The sequence below is a fragment of the Lithobates pipiens genome, unplaced genomic scaffold (assembly GCF_037356315.1).
Source record: "Lithobates pipiens isolate NorthernLeopardFrog02 unplaced genomic scaffold, aLitPip1_a1.2 Scaffold_16, whole genome shotgun sequence".
Classification (NCBI taxonomy): domain Eukaryota; kingdom Metazoa; phylum Chordata; class Amphibia; order Anura; family Ranidae; genus Lithobates; species Lithobates pipiens.
Genome location: NW_027507748.1, coordinates 118,722,227 through 118,743,622, shown reverse-complemented (window position 1 = coordinate 118,743,622; position 21,396 = coordinate 118,722,227). Strand labels below are relative to the sequence as shown.

Genomic DNA, 21,396 nt, shown 5'->3' with positions numbered 1-21,396 from the left:
TGTATAGTATTAAATCAGCTTCTAGGGCAGAGATATACAATTAGCGGACCTCCAGCTGTCGCTAAACTAAAAGTCCCATCATGCCTCTGCCTCTGGCTGTCATGCTTGTGGCTCTAAGAATCTTGCTATGCCTCATGGGAATTGTAGTTCTGCTACAGCTGGAGGTCTACTAATTGCATATCCCTGTTCTAGGGTTTATTGTCAAAGCTTTGGGCCCCCTTACACGTGGGCTGTCCGATCAGGTCCACCTGTCAGTTTTTCAGGCGGACCTGATCGGGGGCCTCTAGTCTCTTCTATGAAGCAGCGGATGTCAGCTGACATATGTCCGCTGCCACCTGCCACCACCTGATTCGATCTGCTAAAAACAAACGGTTGGTGATCCTTTTTCCCATCCGTCCAGGGGATAGGATTGGATGGCGTTGGAGGGAAATGGATATCCGATTGCCCCACAGAGTAGAGCGGGAGTGTGTCCATCTCCGCTCTGTATAGTCGAGCAGACGGACCTGTCATTTGCCTGCTCAGCTGGGATCAGTGAGGAAATCCCCCACTGAGCAAGAGAATTCCGCTTAGCGGAAGCACCCACGTGAAAGGGTCTTAACAAGCTGAAGTTAGAAACCGATCAGATACTACTCAAAGCTGCACCAGATTCTGTGTGCACCAGTTTTAGTTAATCTCCCCTAGTATTTACCAATGGTGTTTATGTGTAGAAATCTTCCTTCTTGTATCTTTGGAGTAGTTAAAGCACATCACTTAGAGGGATTAACATTGCCACAACTTGGCCCTTATTCATCCAGAGCAACATATTTCTGTGACGGGTATGGACAGGTGTTTGTGATCAGCTGCAGCCAGTCAGGCTGTACAATACGATAATGGGTTCCACAGTTGGAGTGATTGTCTGCAGTTAGGGAAAGAAATGGATATAATAGTTTTTTCTGTGATTGCATGCAATAGCCGCGGAAAGCGTCAATCTGCATGAGATTCTGGCATTTAGGTGCAGGTGCGAGGCATAGATGCATCATCCAGTCACACTGCTGGCAGTCTGTAAAAGTATATGAGAGGCTGACAGATGCTGTGGCTGGCGGTGCACCTAACTAAACTAACATTTAGGGCAGCATGTGCCCAAGGATGAATGTCTGGAAAGCAAGCAGTCCACGTTTCTAGCATCCGTCCCTTGGCACATATTGCCATAAACAAACATTAGCGGCACTGGTTGTAATGGACAGTCACAGCAACTTTCAGCCTCTCAAAGACAAGCTGCGGGGAGTGGGACTGGACTGCCCCTGTGCCTTCTGTCCACTCCCAAAACACCAGAGTGTCATGCACCGGGGCTAAACACCCATGGTCATGAAGCCTAAGGCTTGAACCACAATGACTAAGGATGAGCTCAGACGTGTTCGCATGGTCCACATGCAGAGCCTGCCAGAAAGTCAGAGCAGAGCTGCGCTAATTACAGGCAGTGAGACATTGCCCCGATGCGCAGCTGCAGAGATCGGGCAATGTCTTGCTGCCCGTGATCCTGGCGGGCTCTGCACGTGGACCATGCGAACACGCCTGAGCTCATACCCAACAATGACACAAAAGAATCGCTGAATTTCCCGCACCACATAGAAATATCACCTTCATGAGTTCATGCGATCTGCTGTTGATGTCAATTAAAATTTAACGACACCCCAAAAGCAGGTCAAATGAACACCTATGCAATCAGATTCCAGTGTGGCGAAAAGAGATGCTTGCACCATTTTTGTGCGTATGCAGTGCAATTTAAGTCATATAAAATGATGGGCTCAGACTGCACAGAATCGCATGTATTTTGCACAGGAATGCGGTGCGATTCATGTGCAAATCACATGCGATGTGACACATGCCATCATTGTGAACCCAGTCTAATCCTTAACTCTAGGTGGAGCTAAAAGATGCAAATTAATGAAACTCTGTAATCATTTTAAATGCAAGCAGTGCAAGTACCTAAATTTGACCTGGTACCAGCTTCCTGCAGTCCATGCACAGCAGATCTGAACTGTGAGACATAAAGGAACACAAGGAACCAAAAAGATCATAGGCTAACAAGAAAGATATTGTTAGAGAAAGAAGAGCAATAGAGAAATCAGAGTCAGGCTGAGACAGGAACAGGCTGGGACGGTTGCACGACAATCTGGACTCCGAGGAAATGGGTGGAATGATGCTGGGAAGCTGACTGAGGACATCTAGAGTCAGAAAACTGTAAGGATCCTTTCACACGGGTGGTCTGCCCAGTAGACTCCACTTTGCTTCATCGATCCACTGATCCCTGCTGAGCAAGGGGATGACAGGTCAGTCTCCACTCACTGTGCAGAGACGGACCTGTCGGAGCCCCTCTCTCCTCTATTGTGAGATCGGATGAAAATAATCCGTCAGATGGATGGAAAATAGGGTCACAATCCTTCTGGACAGGATTGGATCGGATCAGATATCGGCAAATGTCAGCGGACATGTCACCACTGACATCCGCCACGCCATAGAGGAGACTGCAAGGTTCCGATCAGGTCTGTCTGAAAAACGAACAGGTGGACCTGATCGAAAAGCCCGTGTGAAAGGGGCCTAATGTGGGGAAATCTCTGGATTGAAGATGAATATTACAAAAAAAAAAAGCTAGCAGAAGTGGGCTATTCATTTTAACTTGTTTCTGGCTGGAGTTCTGCTTTAAGGGTTGTAAAAGCTTTGTTTTTTCATTTTCTAAATAGGTTCCTTTACGCTAGTGCATTGTTGGTTCACTTACCTTTTCCTTCGATTTCCCTTCTAAAATTTTTGTTTCTTTGTCTGAATTTCTCACTTCCTGTTTCTCCTCCGTAAACTTGACACCATCATCCGAGCGGTGTTTAGTCAGCCAGAACAGCTTACTGAGGAGGAACAGGAAGTGAGAAATTCAGACAAAGAAATATAAACATTTAGAAGGGAAATCGAAGGAAAAGGTAAGTGAACCAACAATGCACTAGCTTAAAGGAACATATTTAGAAAATAAAAAACGAACCTTTACAACCCCTTTAACTCAAGACCTCATAGAGAGACTTCATTTAAAGTACAAGGTGTGGTTTATCAATCCTCTTTACATGTAATGTGACAGGTGTTCTATTAAGGAGCTTCGTCTTCCAGGAATATACTTTAGCCGTGAGATTTGTTTACTGCACCATACCCATGACAAAGCATGCATTTATTAAAAAGTAACACTTGCTCCAGGTCAAGAAAACGCATGAAGCATGTTCAGGTGCCGCTCACACAGATTGCATGACTGCTGTACAGAATGACACATTCACATATAATTGAGTCATTTTTCCATAACCCGAGGTTGACCTGCCCTTCCCTCCTACTTAATCAAGTCCCAGCAAGAGCCAGAAATCCTTTTAAAAAGTAAGAGATAGTGACGGCGTTATAAAAGAGCACGCACTCAGCTGTCACCGACGCACTCCCACTACAACAAGGGCCAAGTAAGCATTTTCCGAGCACCGAAAACTACAAGAAGTACTCCAGTATGACTGAAAAACAAGATATTGGTGTAAACAAATAAACTGCCAAGAGTTTAGAGCTGGTTTCATTTGCTTAGATTTTGTCCTCCCTAGTTCCTACGGTCCATCCTCATCAACATGCTAATTAAATTATCAAATAAAACCTGTTTTTATTATATACCTTATCTGAAAAAAAAAAATTACATCATCACCAGTTTTCTATGCAACATAGGCCTACCGGGGCTGGAGGAAGGGGTCTGCAAGTTATGTAAAGCTGCGTACGCACGATCGGCATTTCCGAAGGGAAATGTGTGATGACAGGTTGTTGGTGGAAAATCCAAACGTTTGTATACTCCATCAGACAACTGTTAGATTTTCCATGGACAAAATATTGGATGGCAGGCTTTCAAATTTTCCAGACAAATGTCTGTTGTACAGAAGTCTGTCGGACAAAAGTCCAAATTACAAACACGCATGATTGAAAGCAAGGACGAGCCAGAAGCAGTCGGTCTTGTAAACTAGCATTCATAATGGAGAATTTGTCAAATTTGTGACGTGGCAAATTATGAAATATAAAATGCAGCGCACAATTCTCTCCTTCTTTACTTAATGGGATAATAATGAAGCTGCTTTGCTGGTGATACTGATGGAGTTATGGCAAACGTATTTTCAAAAGCTTTTCTTTTCTAGTGACATCAAGAATATAAATTTTTTTTTTTTGGGCAAGTTACCACAACACCATTATCCCATAGTTTTTAAGATCAAAGATACAATTATGTTGGTGTCCCTTGTCAATTTTACATTATATTTTTTTTAAATGTAACTGCCTACTTCCAAACAGTCATTTAAAACACATAGCCAAGTATTCTACACAATGTTTTTTAATGTGCATAAAAAAAAGAAAACAAATAAAATTAAACATGCTATCTGCCAATAGAACTTAACCAAAAAGTTAATTCTATGCATACAAAAATATAACAAATCAAATCATTATTATTCAACCAAAAAATAAAATAAAAAAGCCTCATGCATGTGTCCTGCTTCTTAATATAAGGGGTCAGCAATGCCAAGAGTTGGTGAAAGCAGGGGTCCGTCATCCGGAGATAATGCCGAAAATCATCTGGATTATTCTCCTGGAGCTCCCGCAGCAAAGGCATATGACATAATTGGTCACGATTAATAAAGCAACCAATTTTTGGTCCAAGAAATCCTCCTGTTCCTGGACTGGACTTGGATCAAAGCAATAACTTCAAGGTAAATAATAAATAACACATTATCTACTCCAATCACACAACATGTCTGGTTGACGAACAGCCATTTAGGTTCAAACTGAAAAGCACAAAATGAAAAGCGCAAACTGAAAAGAACGAATCAGCACTCACCAAACTTCTACTACCACGAAATTAGCAGAAGGAGCCCAAAGGGTGGTGCTAAAGAGCTGAAAAACCACATAGTATTTCACTACGTTTGTGTTTGTTGGCTGACAATTCCTTGCCGTTTGTATGCAAGACAAAATCCAGGCACGCGCTTTCGGACAAAAGTCCGAGATTTGGGCTACAGAAAACCTGATCGTGTGTACAAGGCTTAAGCTTCTTCAAAGCAGGAAACTGTGGTAACAACTCACATCTTGTGGAGCCTCCATGAATGAAAGAACTGAAATCTAATGAATGAAAGGGCCAGCAAGGCTGAGGAGGAAAGACCAACATGATATTAGATGTCCCCCAGCCACGATAGAAGGCTGGAACATCTGACCTGCTGCCGCTTCAGCTTCTTTGGTTTTACTACTTACCATTAATTATTCTATCTGAGGATCAATCCTAGCAGAGGGAACTATAAAATTACAGTTTTTTTTGTTTTTATTACCAAAAATTTGGAAGTACAACTCCCAGCATGGACTGACAGGTGCGCCTGGAAAGCTGCCTGCAAATCCTAAGTACCTGCAAGTCAGATCTCAGTCTGCACATTATATTGGTCATATTGACAGCATTACCCCAAAGCACTCAAGGCAAGTTAGCAATTTTGGTTCACTTGCAGATGTTTGTTTGGCTAGCACACATTTCATTTTGAGCATCACACATTTTAATAAACCTTGTGGCACGCTGCCACAAGCTGTGAAATCAATGTAAAAACCCTTCCGCCAGGAAGCGGACTCTAATTGCATACTAAAGAAAGCAATGTGTGCTGTGCTTTCAATAATCAATTATGCTTAATGGTTGTATGAACTATTTTAGTTCTTTATCTGAGAACCTATTAAAAAATATCTGAATCGCTCCTGATTGCCGCTTTTTACATGCCGCATGATTGCTTTGTCTAAGTAAGACCTTTGGGAGGCTATAGAGGGCACTGCAAATCAAAAACTGCATTACATTCTAATCCACTCTACTGATAATGTTGTGGCTCTGTGGGAATTTTTCTAGGCTAAAAACATTATTTGAAATTCTCAAATGTGGCTGCAAAAAAATAAATAAAATAACTACCTTCAAATACCAAAGCACAACAAGGAGGTGGTGGCTGAGCAGGAGGAATAAAACACCAAAGCTCTTTTTTTCTGTGCATCTATCCCCACTGCCTAACCCTGGTGGTATATGAATTTGTAAAAAAAATAAAAATAAAATAAAAGTCCCCAAAAAAATATATATATCACCACTTCAAAGTCTACATAAGTGTCCATAATACTATCCAAATATACAGCGCTTGTGGTGTTCAACTCCTGGTAATCGTTCGTATCAGAAAAGACACCCAACATTCCACTCCTTATGATGGTTTTGATCAGGAAAGACACCCAGCGATCAGTGCTCTCCTCCGTGAAGGCACACGCCTCTTACCAAATCAATATGACCACTATATAATAAAAATATTGACATGATACATAGTCAAACAGCGCATAAAGAGGCGATTCCTTCCAGTCCCAATCACACCAACCCTGTCACATTCTGGAAGTATTTACAAGTTACCAGCAATTGAGGCATATAGAGGAAATATAAAACGTCTTGCATAGAGTAATAACATTTTAAAACCTCCAGTTTAATAAAAGAAAGTGTGTGCTCACATAATTCAAAACGACAAAGTAAAGCGGTGCCGCAATGCATGAATTCAATTGGCAAACTATTCCGTCTGACTTTCGGCAGAGCCTACGCGATGTTACATACGACGTGTTTCGTAGTAGATCACATTATCAGGGGAGAGGCTAGGAAAGGTAGGAGGAGGGGGCAGGAAACATTTTTAAGAATAATTTTATTTTTAACTATTACTTTTATTAAAGCGGGACTGCACTGCGGAAAAAAATATTAAAAGCCAGCAGCTACAAATACTGCAGCTGCTGACTTTTAATAAATGGACACTCACCTGTCCCGGGGTTCAGCGATGCCGGCAGCCAAGGCCGATCGATCGCTCGGCTCTCGGCTGCTGCCGCCACCATTCTAGGTGAGGGAATCAGGAAGTGAAGCGCTGCGGCTTCACTTCCCGGTTCCCTACTGCGCATGCGCGAGTCGCGCAGCGTAATAGGAATTGTCCGCGCTGTCTCTGGGACCTGTGTGTGTCCCAGCAGACAGCGCGCAGGGACAGGAAGAGGCATAGACTCCCGTGGGAGTCTATGCCCGGAAGTGGGTGTAAATACCTGTCTTTGACAGGTATCTGCACTCCCCTCCCCCCTGAAAGGTGCCAATTGTGACACCGGAGGGGGGGGAGGGTTCCGATCAGCGGAAGTTCCACTTTAGGGTGGAACCCCGCTTTAACCTTTACTACCAATTCAAAGCCTGGTACACACAATGAGATTATTGGAAGAATGATTGTCTGTTTTTTTGCATGCTAATCTCTATATTGAAATGAAGAGGTGACTAAAGTATGAAAATTCTTGCATGGCTGAATAAAAATTCGGATGCGATGTGATGTATTGTATTTTCGGATGAAGACTTTACTGATTAATATGAAAACCGTATGAGAAAATGTTTTTGTGTGTCCCTTCAGATAATATTGGACTAAAAGCTGTGTCATAACTATGAGATTATGCTATGATCGCTTTGAAAGAGGTATTTTTTGGACGATTTTCCGATTGTGTGTACAGGCCTCAAGTCTGGGTTCCAATCAACAATAGAAATTTTTGTTGCCAGAATTTTGAGATAAAGATTCATTAAGCATTATATCAAATGAAATGAATAAGTAGGGAACATTTGTGTGATGTTACTTTCATACTGTTAAAGAAAACTTGTATACTAATATATATAGGCTGAAACTGCAGATCTCCTTCTGAAAATGCGAATTACATGGCTTTTTCTAAATTTTAGGCACACACCTGAAACAAGTGGAAGTCAAAACACTAATCTAAGTACCTGTTCCAGGTCTGTATTGGGATTACTAAGCAGCTAACATTTTCTGAAGGAAAGTTCCTCAATGACATTCTTCATATTTATCTCAGTATAGGTTTGCTTCATAAATAACTCAAAGGAAAGACTGAATCGTCTGGTAAAGATATTTGGAGAAAAGCGAGAAAATATGTTCCTATTTTGTCACATGCTGGGAAGACATGAAATAGTTTCACGTCGATAATGGAAACTTATAATTTTTGACACATTTTGTGTAGCTGGGCTTGGGTAGAATAATATCTAGTGATAATCTTCTGTCCCAATTGTTGCACCGTACTGAACACAACACCATTCCAGCGACAATATTGAGAAACCAAATTCCAACACAGAAACCAGATCTATAATCGTTCTATAAGCCATAATTTTACACACATGTATTTTGTTTTATTTATTTTGTTCATTTATTTATTTTATTTTATTATGTGAAAAAAATGTGTGTGTGTGTGTGTGTGTGTGTGTGTGTGTGTGTGTGTGTGTGTGTGTGTGTGTGTGTGTGTGTGTGTATATATATATATATTTTTTTTTTTTAATAAATATTAATACGGGGGTCAAAGCGGCCGATAAGCGCCACTTAAACAGCGCTAAAGTGCCGCTAAAATGAGCATCACTTTATCACTAACGAGGCCGAGTGTGAAAGTAGCTTAAAGGGATTGTAAAGTTAAAAAAAAAAATTTTTTTTAAAATAACAAACATGTTATACTTACCTCCACTGTGCAGCTCGTTTTGCAGAGTGGCCCCAAACCTGCTCTTCTGGGATCCCTCGGCGGCTGTCTCTGCTTCTTCCCGCAGGTACTTCTCACGTTCATGCGAGCTCCCTCGCATGGTGGGAAGCATCTGCGGGAGCGCTCCCGTGATACAGCCAGTGGCTATAAGGTCCCTAACACATTCATACATATACTAGGGCCAATTTAGACAGGATCCAATTTACCTACCAGCATGTCTTTAGATTGTGGGAGGAAACCAGAGTACCCGGAGAAAACCCACACAGGCACAGGAAGAACATGCAAATTCCAGACAGAAGGTGTTGTGGTCAGGATTCGAACCAGCGACCCTTTTTGCTGCTAGGTGAAAGCGCCAACCACTACACCACTGTGCTGCTCTGACTTTTCCCAACATCCCGCAAGTGCACCACCCCAGTGTGAAAAGTCACACAAATGAATGGGAGGTGGTTTTCAGACGTTATTTAGAGTCTCTAATGCTAAAATTAAGCTGGCCTAAAGACTGGTAAAGTGCCATATTTTTTTTTATTCTAGGATTCAGATACATAAATCGCTGCAGCAAATGAATGAACAAGCCTAATCTAAAAAAGTAGGTGTGGAGGGTTGCGCCTAAAGATGGGGTTTAAGCCTCGTGCCTGGAGATTTGAGGATTCGTGCCCTAATCTACCTTTCATGTGGTTGGAGGATGGTTGGATGTTGCCTGTATGTCCATACCTCCCTTTTAAATCTATCCATGCACATGCACGATTGCACCTTATTAGAATTGCAGTGATACTAGTATCAGTGCCGATACCGAGCATTTGCACAAGTATCAGTACTCATGCAAATGCACCAATACCTGAAACCGATAATTTCTGGCTCGGTCCTTTGAGCTGTCAGTTGGTCTCCTAAGTGTTAAAGAAGTCCGGTAATTGGTCAAAAAAAAAAAAAAAAAGCAGCCGGAAATGTTTATTAACAACATTGCTCAGCCACTGAAACACTAAAATAAAAAGAAACATTGCTTTTTTTGTATATTTCTGTTTCTTCTTCTGCAGATCAAAAGGGATGAACAAATGTTCCTCTGCTTAACCCCTTAATAACCCTTCATTTACTCTAATCAGCCTTAATGAACTCCCTATTCTCCTCCATTTAACCACTTCCCACCCGGCCAATGCATATATACGGCCGGGTGGGAGCCGTCTACTCCTGATACGCCGTTCAGGAACGTCCTTCAGGAGTAGCGGGATCGTGCGCGCGCGCTCGCGCAGCGGCGCGATCCCGATGTGCTCGTGTCACCCGGACACGGCACATCTCAGATCGGCAGGAGGGCTCTGTGATTGGCCCTCCTGATCACATGACGGCCGTGTCCAATCACGGCCGTCATGTGATGTAAACAAACAGCCGGTTGCAAGGCAATCGGCTCTCCTCTCCTCACACGGAAGTCACCGCTGAGGAGAGGAGAGCAGAACGCTGCAGCCGGCTGATGATCAGTGAATATGGGCTGCTTTTTACAGCTTTTTACTCACTGATCATCAGTGTAGTGTAAACACACAACACACCACACAGTACAAACACAGTCCCCACACATGTCCCCAAAACACACATGTCCCCAAAACACACATGTCCCCAAAACACACATGTCCCCAAAACATACATGTCCCCAAATAATAAAAACACATGTCCCTAATAATAAAAACATGTCCCCCACATATGTCCCACTAAAATCACATGTCCCAATGATTATCTGCACACATATGTACGTGATCACCTGCACACATATGTACATGATCATTTGCGTACATATGTCCGTGATCACACAAACCAATTATTATACACTTAACGGAATTTTTTTTACCAAAAACATGTAGCAGAATACATTTTGGCTTAAATTTATGACAAAATTTGATTTTATTGGATTTCTTTTAAAATAGAAAAAAGAAAATATTGTTTTTTTTCCAAATTTCCGCTATTTTTGCGCTTATATCGCAAAAAAAAAAAAAAAAACGGAGTCGTGAATAAATAACACCAAAATAAAGCTCTATTTGTGCGAACAAAATGATAACAATTTCATTTGGGTACAGTGTAGCATGACCGCGCAATTGTCACTGAAAGCGCTAGAGCGCTGAAAGCTGAAAATTGGGCTGGGAAGGAAGGGGGTGAAAGTGCCCTGTATTGTAGTGGTTAATTATTATTTTCCTGCTTTTTTTTCATGTCTATCTTATAAACGATAAACAATGAAAACTTTTTTTGTTGTTTGCTTTCTTAGTGAATACTTTTACACATATATATTAAAATATATTTACACATTTCACATTGAAAAAGTGCTAAATTTAAAATAAAAAAATCTATTTATTTCATTTGTAAATAACCTTTCAATGCTTTGTACCATTGCTGACATCTGAAGTTAAAACAAAACAGTTGCGCTAGGTATCGGTAATTGGTATCGGTACTTGTACTCATTGTTAAAAAAAAAAAAAAAAAAAAAAGGTATCGGTGCATCCCTAGCACCTATGTAACATGGTAATTCAACACTCCTGCCAAACTTCAGCCATTATGAAGAGTCAAAGAAAAAAAAGTCACACAATAACCACATACAAAAAGGTAAAGTTACTGTAATCTGTATGGCTGGATTTTCCATCCATCCCCAATGGTAGCAGATAAGAATAGGAAGTAGGAAGGCTTTTCCTTCCTCTACACATGGCATTTATTTGAAAATGATTAATCACATTCCCCAGCCTACTGCAAATGGTCAAACAAAGGAAGCATGTCTCCCAAAAAGAAAAAGGAGCTACTTTTGGGCGACATGCTTTCTGTGATTCGGTTGCCGCTACTGCAGCACAATTTATCACACAACAATCATGGCAGACCTGCACAGCGATTTTAGGCATCATTCAAACGAATGGCATCTCAAATGCGAGTCCTGTCATTTTGTCTTTCACACATCGGTGCTTTCGAATCACGGAAAATCTGCCCGCGATTCAAAACGCTGAAGTGTTAATGCAGCCTGAAAGTTATCAGTTCACAAGATCTTGGAAGAATTAACATTAATTGTTTTGACTTATCAATATGACAAAGAATATTTTCTCAATGGTATTTAACAGATTAAAATGGAGCAAATAAGAGGAGCTTATTTTGATGGTGTTATATATATATATATATATATATATATATATATATATATATATATATATACACACACACACACACACACACACACACACACACACACACTTAGGGGTCCAATTACCGAATTTATTGGCGTATAAGACGCACTTTTTTCCCCTTAAAATCAGTGGAAAATCATTGGTACGTGTTGTACACCGAACCGCTGCCTCTGAGGAGGAGGGACCGAGCGCTGCCGAAATAGACCAAGCCGAGTATACTGTGTACTCGGCTAGGCTTGGCTCACAGTCATGCCCAGTCCGTCATTGGACCTGTGTTATGTCCATCATAGGAGCCGGACCAAGGGGCGGGATTGGACTGCGAGGAACCGAAGGAGCCGAGTACACAGGACATCCAGCTCTGTATCTCGGTGGTGGTAATTTAAATGATTATGCTGCAGATGGACACTGAACATTCTGCAATGATGGGCAAGGCTGCAGATGGATACTGATAAGGCTGCATTGATGGGCATTTAAAAGTTTTTTTTCCTTAACCTTCCCTCCTAAACGTGGGGTGCGTGTTATATGCCGATAAATACGGTGTGTGTGTGTGTATATATATATATATATATATATATATATATATATATATATATATATATAAAAACGTTGGTAGTAATGTGACAAGCATTCACCCATCCTTGATGAATTCTCACCATATCTTTCTTAATACAGAGATCATCCATCATATTCGATTCCATCTAGTGGCCATAACATGGTACTCTTGGTGGAATGCCTCAATCAGAAAAAATTACTTATTATGGCCACTAGATGGAGCGTACAGACAAAAAAAAAAATCACTGTAGTAAGAAAAATATGGTCAGATATTGTTATGTATGGCCGAATATCATATATCATGATTATATATATATATATATATATATAAATAATATATTATACATGTGGATATTTGGTGATGTGTGCATATATTAATTATATATATACACACACATTTCTATTTCTATTAGAGACACTATGGCTCAGATTAGTCCTCTATGGTTTCGCCTTTGTAAATGCTGAGGGATATACTAATTAAGTAGACATTGGAAAATAATTATGTGTATGCTAACTTGAATTCATGCTATACTATTCAGAATATGATACTCAACCTATGAGTCTTGAAGCTACACAATCCAGTGAAACTCATCGACCCTTGAAGGATTGAGCTATCTGTACACCCCAAGCTTATTTTTTATAGGAGTATGACAGAAAGTTTTAGAAGGTTACTGTATCATATAGCACCATTTCTTTTTTGTTACTATATTGTATATCTTCTTGCATAAGTTACTCCTTGGCACTTTAAATTGTTATCAATAAAACTATATATATTTTTTTTTAATTTCATGGTCTCAAGTCATGCCACTAAAATCCAGCAATAGTAGGGTATATCTCTGCAACCCCCTTTTTACTTGCTTCATGATATACTGTACATGAGTGTTTCAATTGTTGAACTGGTTTCTAAAATGTTCACATCAGCCCACATACAGTATGGCTAACCGGAGCAGACCCACGGGAAAATTATCTTGGCTTGATTTTTATCCTTTTTTACCATCTATATACTGTATGGTCTTTGGTCTACAAATGAACATTTGGTACATAAAGAATTCCCAGAGCACTGTGGGTTAAAGACAGCAAAGTAGATCTATTTGCTTTGAGACTCCATTTGTCTCGCTGAAACCATGGACTAAGCAGTCTGATAAGTAATAAAAGACTGCAATGAGGACTCAGACTTCTGAATACAACAAATTTAGTGAAGACTAGACCTCCACCTTCTATCTGGATAGAAGAAAACATTTAGCATTCAAAAGTAATGTTTACATACTTTTTTGTGCCATTAGTCCTGCTAGAACTATACAATGTACAAAGTCACAACGTACCCCTTAAAAGTTCTTGCAAGTTGATATAAAAGGTTTTACATTTAGCTTTCCAGCTGGAGCCACTTTGCCTCCCGACACAACAAGAACACAAATCCTTCATCTGCCCACTTCCACCTACAGGATGAAGCTAAAAAGATTAACAAATTATGAGAAAGAAAACCGCTGATGTTTATAGCCAACAATCTGTATGCATCTCATTTTTTCCATCAAGCGATACATGGCTGATACTATCCGGGAATGGCTTGTGTCAGCAATTTATAAACTTTACTACCACTTTAATTGGATAAGGTGGAGAGGAGGGGTGATGATGTAACAAAAATTACAAGGTGCTGTGTGAATGGTGGCAGTGCCAAGCAAGCTGACCCCCTTTAGTCAGCGTGAAGATGGGAAGCCTCTCAGCACAGGACCCAGAAGATATCTGGTAACATTGTAGTAGCGCCGACTACACCAGTGATGGTCAGCTTCCCCAGTGGTCCTTCAGGCAATAAAAACGCATATTGACATTTTTTGCAAGCTGGACCACAGTAGGTGTGCAATAAACTTCATACCTGCAGTTCAGCTTTAAATTTCAATGCAAGTTTTAGATTTGCATTTATAAATCAGGAGTTTCCCTCTGAGATGTACAAAGACCATGGAACCCAGGAACACCTGACTTTTGCAAGCTTCAGGGTCATTTCAAAAAAAAGATAGGAAAAACAATGGAGGATACAAGCAGCCAGCCATGCAATGTGAATAGTACGAGTCAGAAAAAAACTTGAAACAGTGGTTTCTTGAGATATAAAAAGCTACGAGGCAGCAAATTGGGTAGAATTTGTGTAAATGGCAGTTAGTAACACTGGTGAAAGTCACTAAACGCCCCAGTTAATATAAGCCTGGGACTGGAGCAACTGCTACCTGCCACAGCGCGTCTACATTTATTCACTGCATATCATTAGTAAGCTGTAAACCAACGCTGAGCTATGCATGGGCTGGGGGAGATCAGTGAAGGGTTACACTGGACTTAACAGCAAATCTCACACAGGGAGAGTTAATGGAAATTTCATTGCTGGTAACACACTGTTCTCCCCTCTCCCACACACAGCTGGGCCTACTCCCACCTCCATTATAACAGCTTGAATATTTCAGGGCGATAAGAGGCTGCCTTATACTTGGATTGATATTCGTTATGAGGAATGGTTTTACGGTTTATATACAAAAGCGCAGGTACGGTGCCAGTACCCGCCCTGGTTCTATATACACAATGTATTGCCAAAATCTGTGTGTACAAACAAGGCAAGGCCTGTAAAGTGGGGGGGGGGGCTTTGCACGCCCATCATATCAGAAAAGTAGGCCGCTATCATCCAGGTGACTGCGTCGTGAAAGCCCATACCAGCAAGAGACTTCTTATTCTTCTCCCCTTCCACTTCCCACTGCAGCATATAGAATGATTGCTATGGGAACATACTGTACATTGAATGAGACAAATCATCAGACACAAAAGATCAAAGAAGCCTACTGTTACTATATGTGTAACGTTGCTTTCACACTGTTCTGCTGAAAAATTTTTTGGATGCGTTTCCACTACATTTTCTGGCTGCCCGACTCCCTGCATGCACCTGTGAAACATGGACATTTGACTCAAAAAACACCACTGCGGTGCGTTTTTGACTTGTTTTCTACTCATTTTAACGAGAAGATGCATTTTTGGTGCGATTTTGAAAGACGCACAAAAGATGCAGCAAGCAGGACTTTTATGAACACAACTGACCAGTGCAAAAAACAGTGGCGGCTGCTCATGCAGGGCACAGGGACGCTGCCCCCCTAATTCATGTGACCGGACCCTAATCTACATGCAGGGCGCTGGATGCACGGATTCCAATGGCATTTTTATTCTTAGAAGTACATGATTAGAGCCTGAGGCTCTAATTGGCTTCAAAAAAGGGTGGACTGGGTGTGTCTTGTATGCTTTTCAATGAATGCAAGGTGTTCTGTGATTGAATTGGTGGAGATTGGGACATTCATTCCGCTTCTCCTCCAATGCGAGACATTTTATGGATGGAAGTGGTGGACAGGAAGTGACACACCATACACACTTATGCCACGTACACACGTAGCAGACTATCCGGCGGACTTAGTCTGGCGGACTTTCCGAACGAGCTACCTGCCCACACATGGTACTTTTGCGACGGACTAGGTACGGCAGACTAAGTCCGCCAGACTATCCGCCGTACTTTTGAAATGAACGGACTCGCCCACACACGCGGAGTAAAGTCCGCTCATTTTGAGCGTGTCTCCAGGTAGCCGGGACCAGCGAAGGAGGCGTCGCTGGCCCCGTCACCAGGTATGGACTTAAAGGGGAATCCCTACTCCGAAAAAACAGCGTGGGGGTCCCCCCCAGGTCCTTATCAGACTCTTATCCGAGCACGCTACCCGGCCGGCCAAGAAAGGGGGTGGGGACAAGCGAGCGATCCCCCCTTAATGAGCCGTACTCTGGGGTCTTGTCCCCCTCTTCGGTTCTTCTTGGCGGGCCACCGCTTGCAAAAGAGCTAGAAGAAGGCGCGGTGGCCCGGCAAGAAGAACCGAAGAGGGGGACAAGACCCCCCAGTACGGCTCAGTGGGGGGGGGGGTGCTCGCTTGACAGGCACGTGGCGCGCAGCGACTTATATAGGGACAACACCGGATGATATCCATGCCCATTACGATGTCACAGTCCCAGCATCCACACCGCGTGCCTGTCATTGTGACCGGAGACAGCGACAAGGCAACATCTCCAGAAGAGAAGAACAGAAGATGGCGACAGAAGACCGGGTGTCATGGTTATGCAATAGTTTGTCTGCTTACCTGTTCCCATGTGTTCATCTAGTGACCAGCCGACCCTCACCTGTCTGCTTTTGTAATCCATCCTCTGGCATGGCTCCACCCTAGCTCCTATCAGGGAGCTCTATATTAACCTGTGCACTGCAGGCCAACGCTGCTGATCAACCTTTGTGTGTTAGCTTCCCGTTACCTGCCGTGTGCTCTTCTGTTGTTCCGTTACCGACCTTGGCGTGTCCTTGACCATCCCTGTTTGCCTGTGATCCTGACCTTTTGGCGTGTCCCTGACTATTCCTGTCTGCTTGTGGTCCTGACCTTGGCTTTGTCCCTCACTATCCCTATCCTACTGTTGCCTACTGTGGGTGTGAGCTGGGGGACCCTGGGGGTCGCGACCAGGAGCCAGTTGCAGCCAAGTCCATCCTCATCACTAGAGGCGCTGGTCAACACCTGCTGGCTCTTAGACTCCGCGCCCCAGGGAATCTTACGCTCTAAACCCAGTGGGATCTGTCTCCCGTCCGCAGCAGTCAGCCGTAAGGTCCACAACCTTGCAGTGCACTCCTGATCCCTACGGTGTGCATCTGTCACCTCGCCTCAAGGTGACCTGACCTGGCAAGAAGAACCGAAGAGGGGAACAAGACCCCCGAAGTCGGAAGAAGAGGGCGAGGGTGGCAGCGAAGAAAGCCGGAGTCCGACGAGAAGACCCCCTGATCTGTGCAATAAACTATTGTGTTGTGTTTTTTTTTTTACTTTTTTTCACAGGTGAATGCCTTATCCTTGCCGCAGGATACTGCTGCAACAGACAGATCCAAACTTCACCCATCACAGCAGGCTGCATTAGCAAACCTTCAAGGACTGGGTCCTTTTTATCGGGGTTCCACTCCCTTGGACCTGCATTAGCACCCCACCAGGTACGGTAAGCATGACCAAAGCCCTGGATCCCGGGGTCCAGTCCTACATAGAGGCGTTACAGGCAAAACCTTGTTCTTCGCATACAAGGCCCAGGTACCATCCACTTTGGCCTCAGTGGCACTGTGGATGGATCTGGTCTTGTGGAGGCTATTTAAATCCAGCAAGGATCCCTCCTGGAGCTCCTCAGAGCACATCTTCGCTCGTGACCAACACCTTAGACACTAGAGAAAAAAACTGAGGTACTCCTAGTAGGAGGAGGGATTATATAGGGAGTATACTTCCCGTATTGGGTATGCCAGTGTGCAGCACCCGAAGGTGGCTATAACCCATATTGGTAATACTATGGCAAATGCAGCAGCCACACATGGGGTACACATCAATGGTGGCAACCTATTTTTACATTGCAAATATCCAAAAATATTTTTTTACCCCCAAAGTTCAGTTTAACCCCTTCCTGCCCAGCCCCAGTATCCCTTAAAAAGTTCTGAATGTCCAGCAGTGGGAAGCAGTGGTGATCATGTGACCAAATTTGTCACAGTAGCAATATGATCAGAAGTCAGTCCTGCTGGCTACCAATTGTTAGGGCTGGTTCCCATCAGATGCAGTCCAGTGGGCTTTTATTCTCTATCAAAAAACGCACGGACAAAGCCCTAGTTCACAAAAGTGCAGCGAGTTCCAGTACAGTCAACAAAAGTAGAACATGTTGCATTTTTTCCTGTAAGGAACACAGCAAAACATATCAAAAACGCACATGACCTCAATTGAGATAAAGAATGTAGCTGAACAAATGAAAAAAAGCACATGCAGAAATGCATCCGGAACACAGAAATTGTGGTGTGAACTAGCCCTTAGTCCGGACCAAGAGTGCTTTGACAGCTCGGTCTTTATGCTGAGAGTGCACATGAACATTGGTGACACACGTGTGATAGATTTGCCATTACAGCTCACCCTTTTGTCACCACGTATATGTGTTGGGCAGTCGTAAAGAGGTAAAACCCGTGTTAAGATTTGTTGTCTGTGCCCCAATAAGAACATTTCCCTTTACTTCCTGTCCCAGAGATGCAACAGGAACCAATCAAAAAGTCTCTAAAAAGTGAGGCAAATTCCCCTTTTAGATGCCACTAGAACAGTTGTCCCCATTGGAAGACATCTCCTCACCTTTACCTACTGGATCATTTTGGATTTCCCATCACATTCCGGTGAAGGTAAATCATTCCAGCAGGATCAGACAAAAAAAAAAAAAAAAAAAAAAAAGGACGATACACCAGTTCTTATTCTTTCCCAAGTCAGTTGGCTGTTCTACATGATTCCATATGACCCAATTATGGCCAGCATGTATGAATCTGTCACATTCACAGTAAAAACCAAACCATCAACAGTACCAGCTAGGCTGAATATTACAATGACCTGTCTGTTATCCAAAACTAAAGAGCTGGCACATATTTGTTTCCTGTGGAATACACAGCTTGAGCCGTTTGTTCCATGGAAAATTATGACAGCTTCTGTCAGCTAAAAAACAGGTTCGGCTTCCAAGCCTTGACACATGTCTATAGGTTACCAGTATTATGGAGAGCTTTGTGTTTTTTTTTTTTTATGAAATCAGCTATATTATGACAAAAAAAAATTATAGTTTGGATATTTTAAAATGTTCTTTATGCATTAGGGACAGTGGGGTCAACTGTAGATAAATACAGCATGAATGCTTATATCAAAATAACTCACATGGGGAAAAAAAAAGATGATAAATTTTGCAGTATTTAGCAAATTTTTTAACCTTATTTTATCACAGACCGGACATTAAACATTTTGCATTACTACTGCTACTATATGTGACAGCTCCTGCTCAGGGTTACTTGTTACTAGGGAGCGGACACCTGCCGGCATCCTAACAACCTGCGACTCATCTCTGGCCGCACATTTCGCTGTCAGTCAGATTCCCAGCAGCCAGTTGAATGCAAAGGGGTGGGGAAAGTGTTAAAACAAAAACACGTAGGGGTTACAAACCCACATCAGGCCCTTTACAAACTTTAAGCAAGACCCAAAAAAAATAAAATAAAAAAATAAAACAAAAAAGGGGAAAAATGGTGAAAGGCTTTGTTTACATCAACATGGGGAACAAGGCAGTTTGCCATGGGGGGGGGGGTTCATCCCTGGCAAGGTAACCCCACCATATTTTGGGTATCTGGGCAGAACGTAAGTGCTTCTAAAAGGCAGAAGTTTTCTTTACTTTGCTATTGGGGCGCTCTATACTGTACTTAACGCACAGCAAAAAGCAGTGTAGAAAAAGATCAAAAGCAAATTGCATAGGTGTTTCCCGAGCCTTATGCTGGCCACACGGCTCAACTTTCAAACGAGAATATTTATATGAAAAATCTTTGTACATTGAAAGAATGTTGTTTGAAATGTTCACTTGCTTTTAACATTCTGTTTTAAAATGAATGTAATTTCTGAACAAAAACCACATACACTGTCTGAAAATTACTTTTACATTTTACAGTTTTCTATTATTTCTACATTTTCCTGTCACTGTGGTTGAAAACGAACGTCGATTTGACCTCACTAACGATTCAAAAAATCGAACGAACGTTCTTAAAATTACATTTTCTGGAAGGAAGACATTGTTTTTGTATGGCCAGCAATTAATATATTAAAGTTCTGTTTGAAAATCTGCAAAACAGTCTAACTTTTTTTTCTTTAAATAAAAAAAGATCTGATCCGCGGCTTGGTGTGAAAGGGCTCTTATATTATATACAGTACACCTCTTCTCTAATAGTATATACAGTATATCTCTTCTGTCTGTAATTCTCAGAGTGGATTAGAGATTTTGCTCTCTAACCGTATAGTTGGATATTTATATTTACCCCTGCATAGAGATATTTAAGAATAAATTGCCTTTTTTTTATGCTTTTACATATTAACTAAATTATACACCACACTTTTAAAGGTTATTAACCGATTAATTGAAATAATCGGCCAACTAACCGATTATGAAAATAATCGTTAGTTGCAGCCCTAGTTGTAAAATTGTCAGTCAATCAGTATCTAGCGGTGCTGACGTGTATATTCTGAAGACGGCGAAGTCTCCCTGCTGTCAGAATACAATAGCTCCATGGGATGGTTTCCTACATCTACAGATTCGATGGTTGAAAGAAAGAAAATGAATTGTGTATGGCCTGCCTTTAGACGTTGCGTGGTTTTGTGGGGAGGAGAGGGGTCACTTAAGAAAGAACTACACTATGCTTGTCCTTCAAAAGCAAAGCAAAAAACTATTTAAACAGTCACAAAGTACAGATGTAAGGATTCAATTAGGGTGACCTACAAGGGAGGTCAGAACTGGAAGCCACATAAGACCAACACACTGGCCTCAGGATTGGATGGTGTAGTCATAAAAATTAACATCTGGCCGAGGCTAATGCTTAAATTTGCCAATGGAAGAGGGAAGGAAGAGAGCAATGAGGAGCAAGAAGGGGATATAAATGCCACTTATCGAAGGGAGAATAGCAACTAGGACAGATTTTCCAACCTGTCTAATCAATGTCCTCATTCCAGTGATCAGATACTTCATGGCCTTACAGATATCTGTCAACAGACATGGTCAATTTTATTTCATGGCTAGGAGCTGCTTTAGTAATGGTACGAAAACAACACATCCAAGTCAATGTGCCCATCTTGTTCATGTTATTTGGAGCATGCTGCCAATACCCATTACAATTATTATATCGCAACACCTATCCCAATCTGAGATCTGGTATCTAAGGAAACTCATTTCTTCGCATTCAGGAGCGCTCATAAAATCTGACTGCTTAATTTGATACATTACAGAGACCCACAAAACAACCATTTCCATTATGTCAGGCAACAGCAGCACAGTGGTCAGACGCTTCCAGAAACAAATCCAGCTGTTCGCTCTGATAAGACACCTCCCTCTGTCAGTTCCCTGGCTCCAGATAATACTACACTACACCATTGTGTTTCTCTGCACACTATTTTCCATCAAATCTGCAATCAGGAGCCAGAAGAAGCAAACAAACTAAGCCATTGTCTGACAGACGCCAGGGGATGTGTTACTGACTCTGCCCTTGTGCACAGGGGAATACCATCCACAAATCTACATACAC

At 42.1% G+C, this 21,396-nt stretch overlaps 1 protein-coding gene across 4 annotated transcripts in view; it reads right to left on the bottom strand.

The window, feature by feature from the left end:
• GIT1 (GIT ArfGAP 1) overlaps positions 1-21,396 on the bottom strand; it is a 232,310-nt gene that overhangs the window by 148,111 nt on the left and 62,803 nt on the right. For 3 of the 4 annotated variants that reach the window (XM_077480354.1, XM_077480357.1, XM_077480355.1), the window contains exon 1: positions 13,577-13,694. The exons of the other annotated variant lie outside the window; for it this stretch is intronic. In XM_077480354.1, coding sequence (XP_077336480.1) covers positions 13,577-13,676 — 100 coding nt within the window. In that variant the 5' untranslated portion in view covers positions 13,677-13,694. Of the gene's footprint in view, positions 1-13,576; positions 13,695-21,396 lie in introns of those variants that run through there. 4 annotated transcript variants of the gene reach the window in all.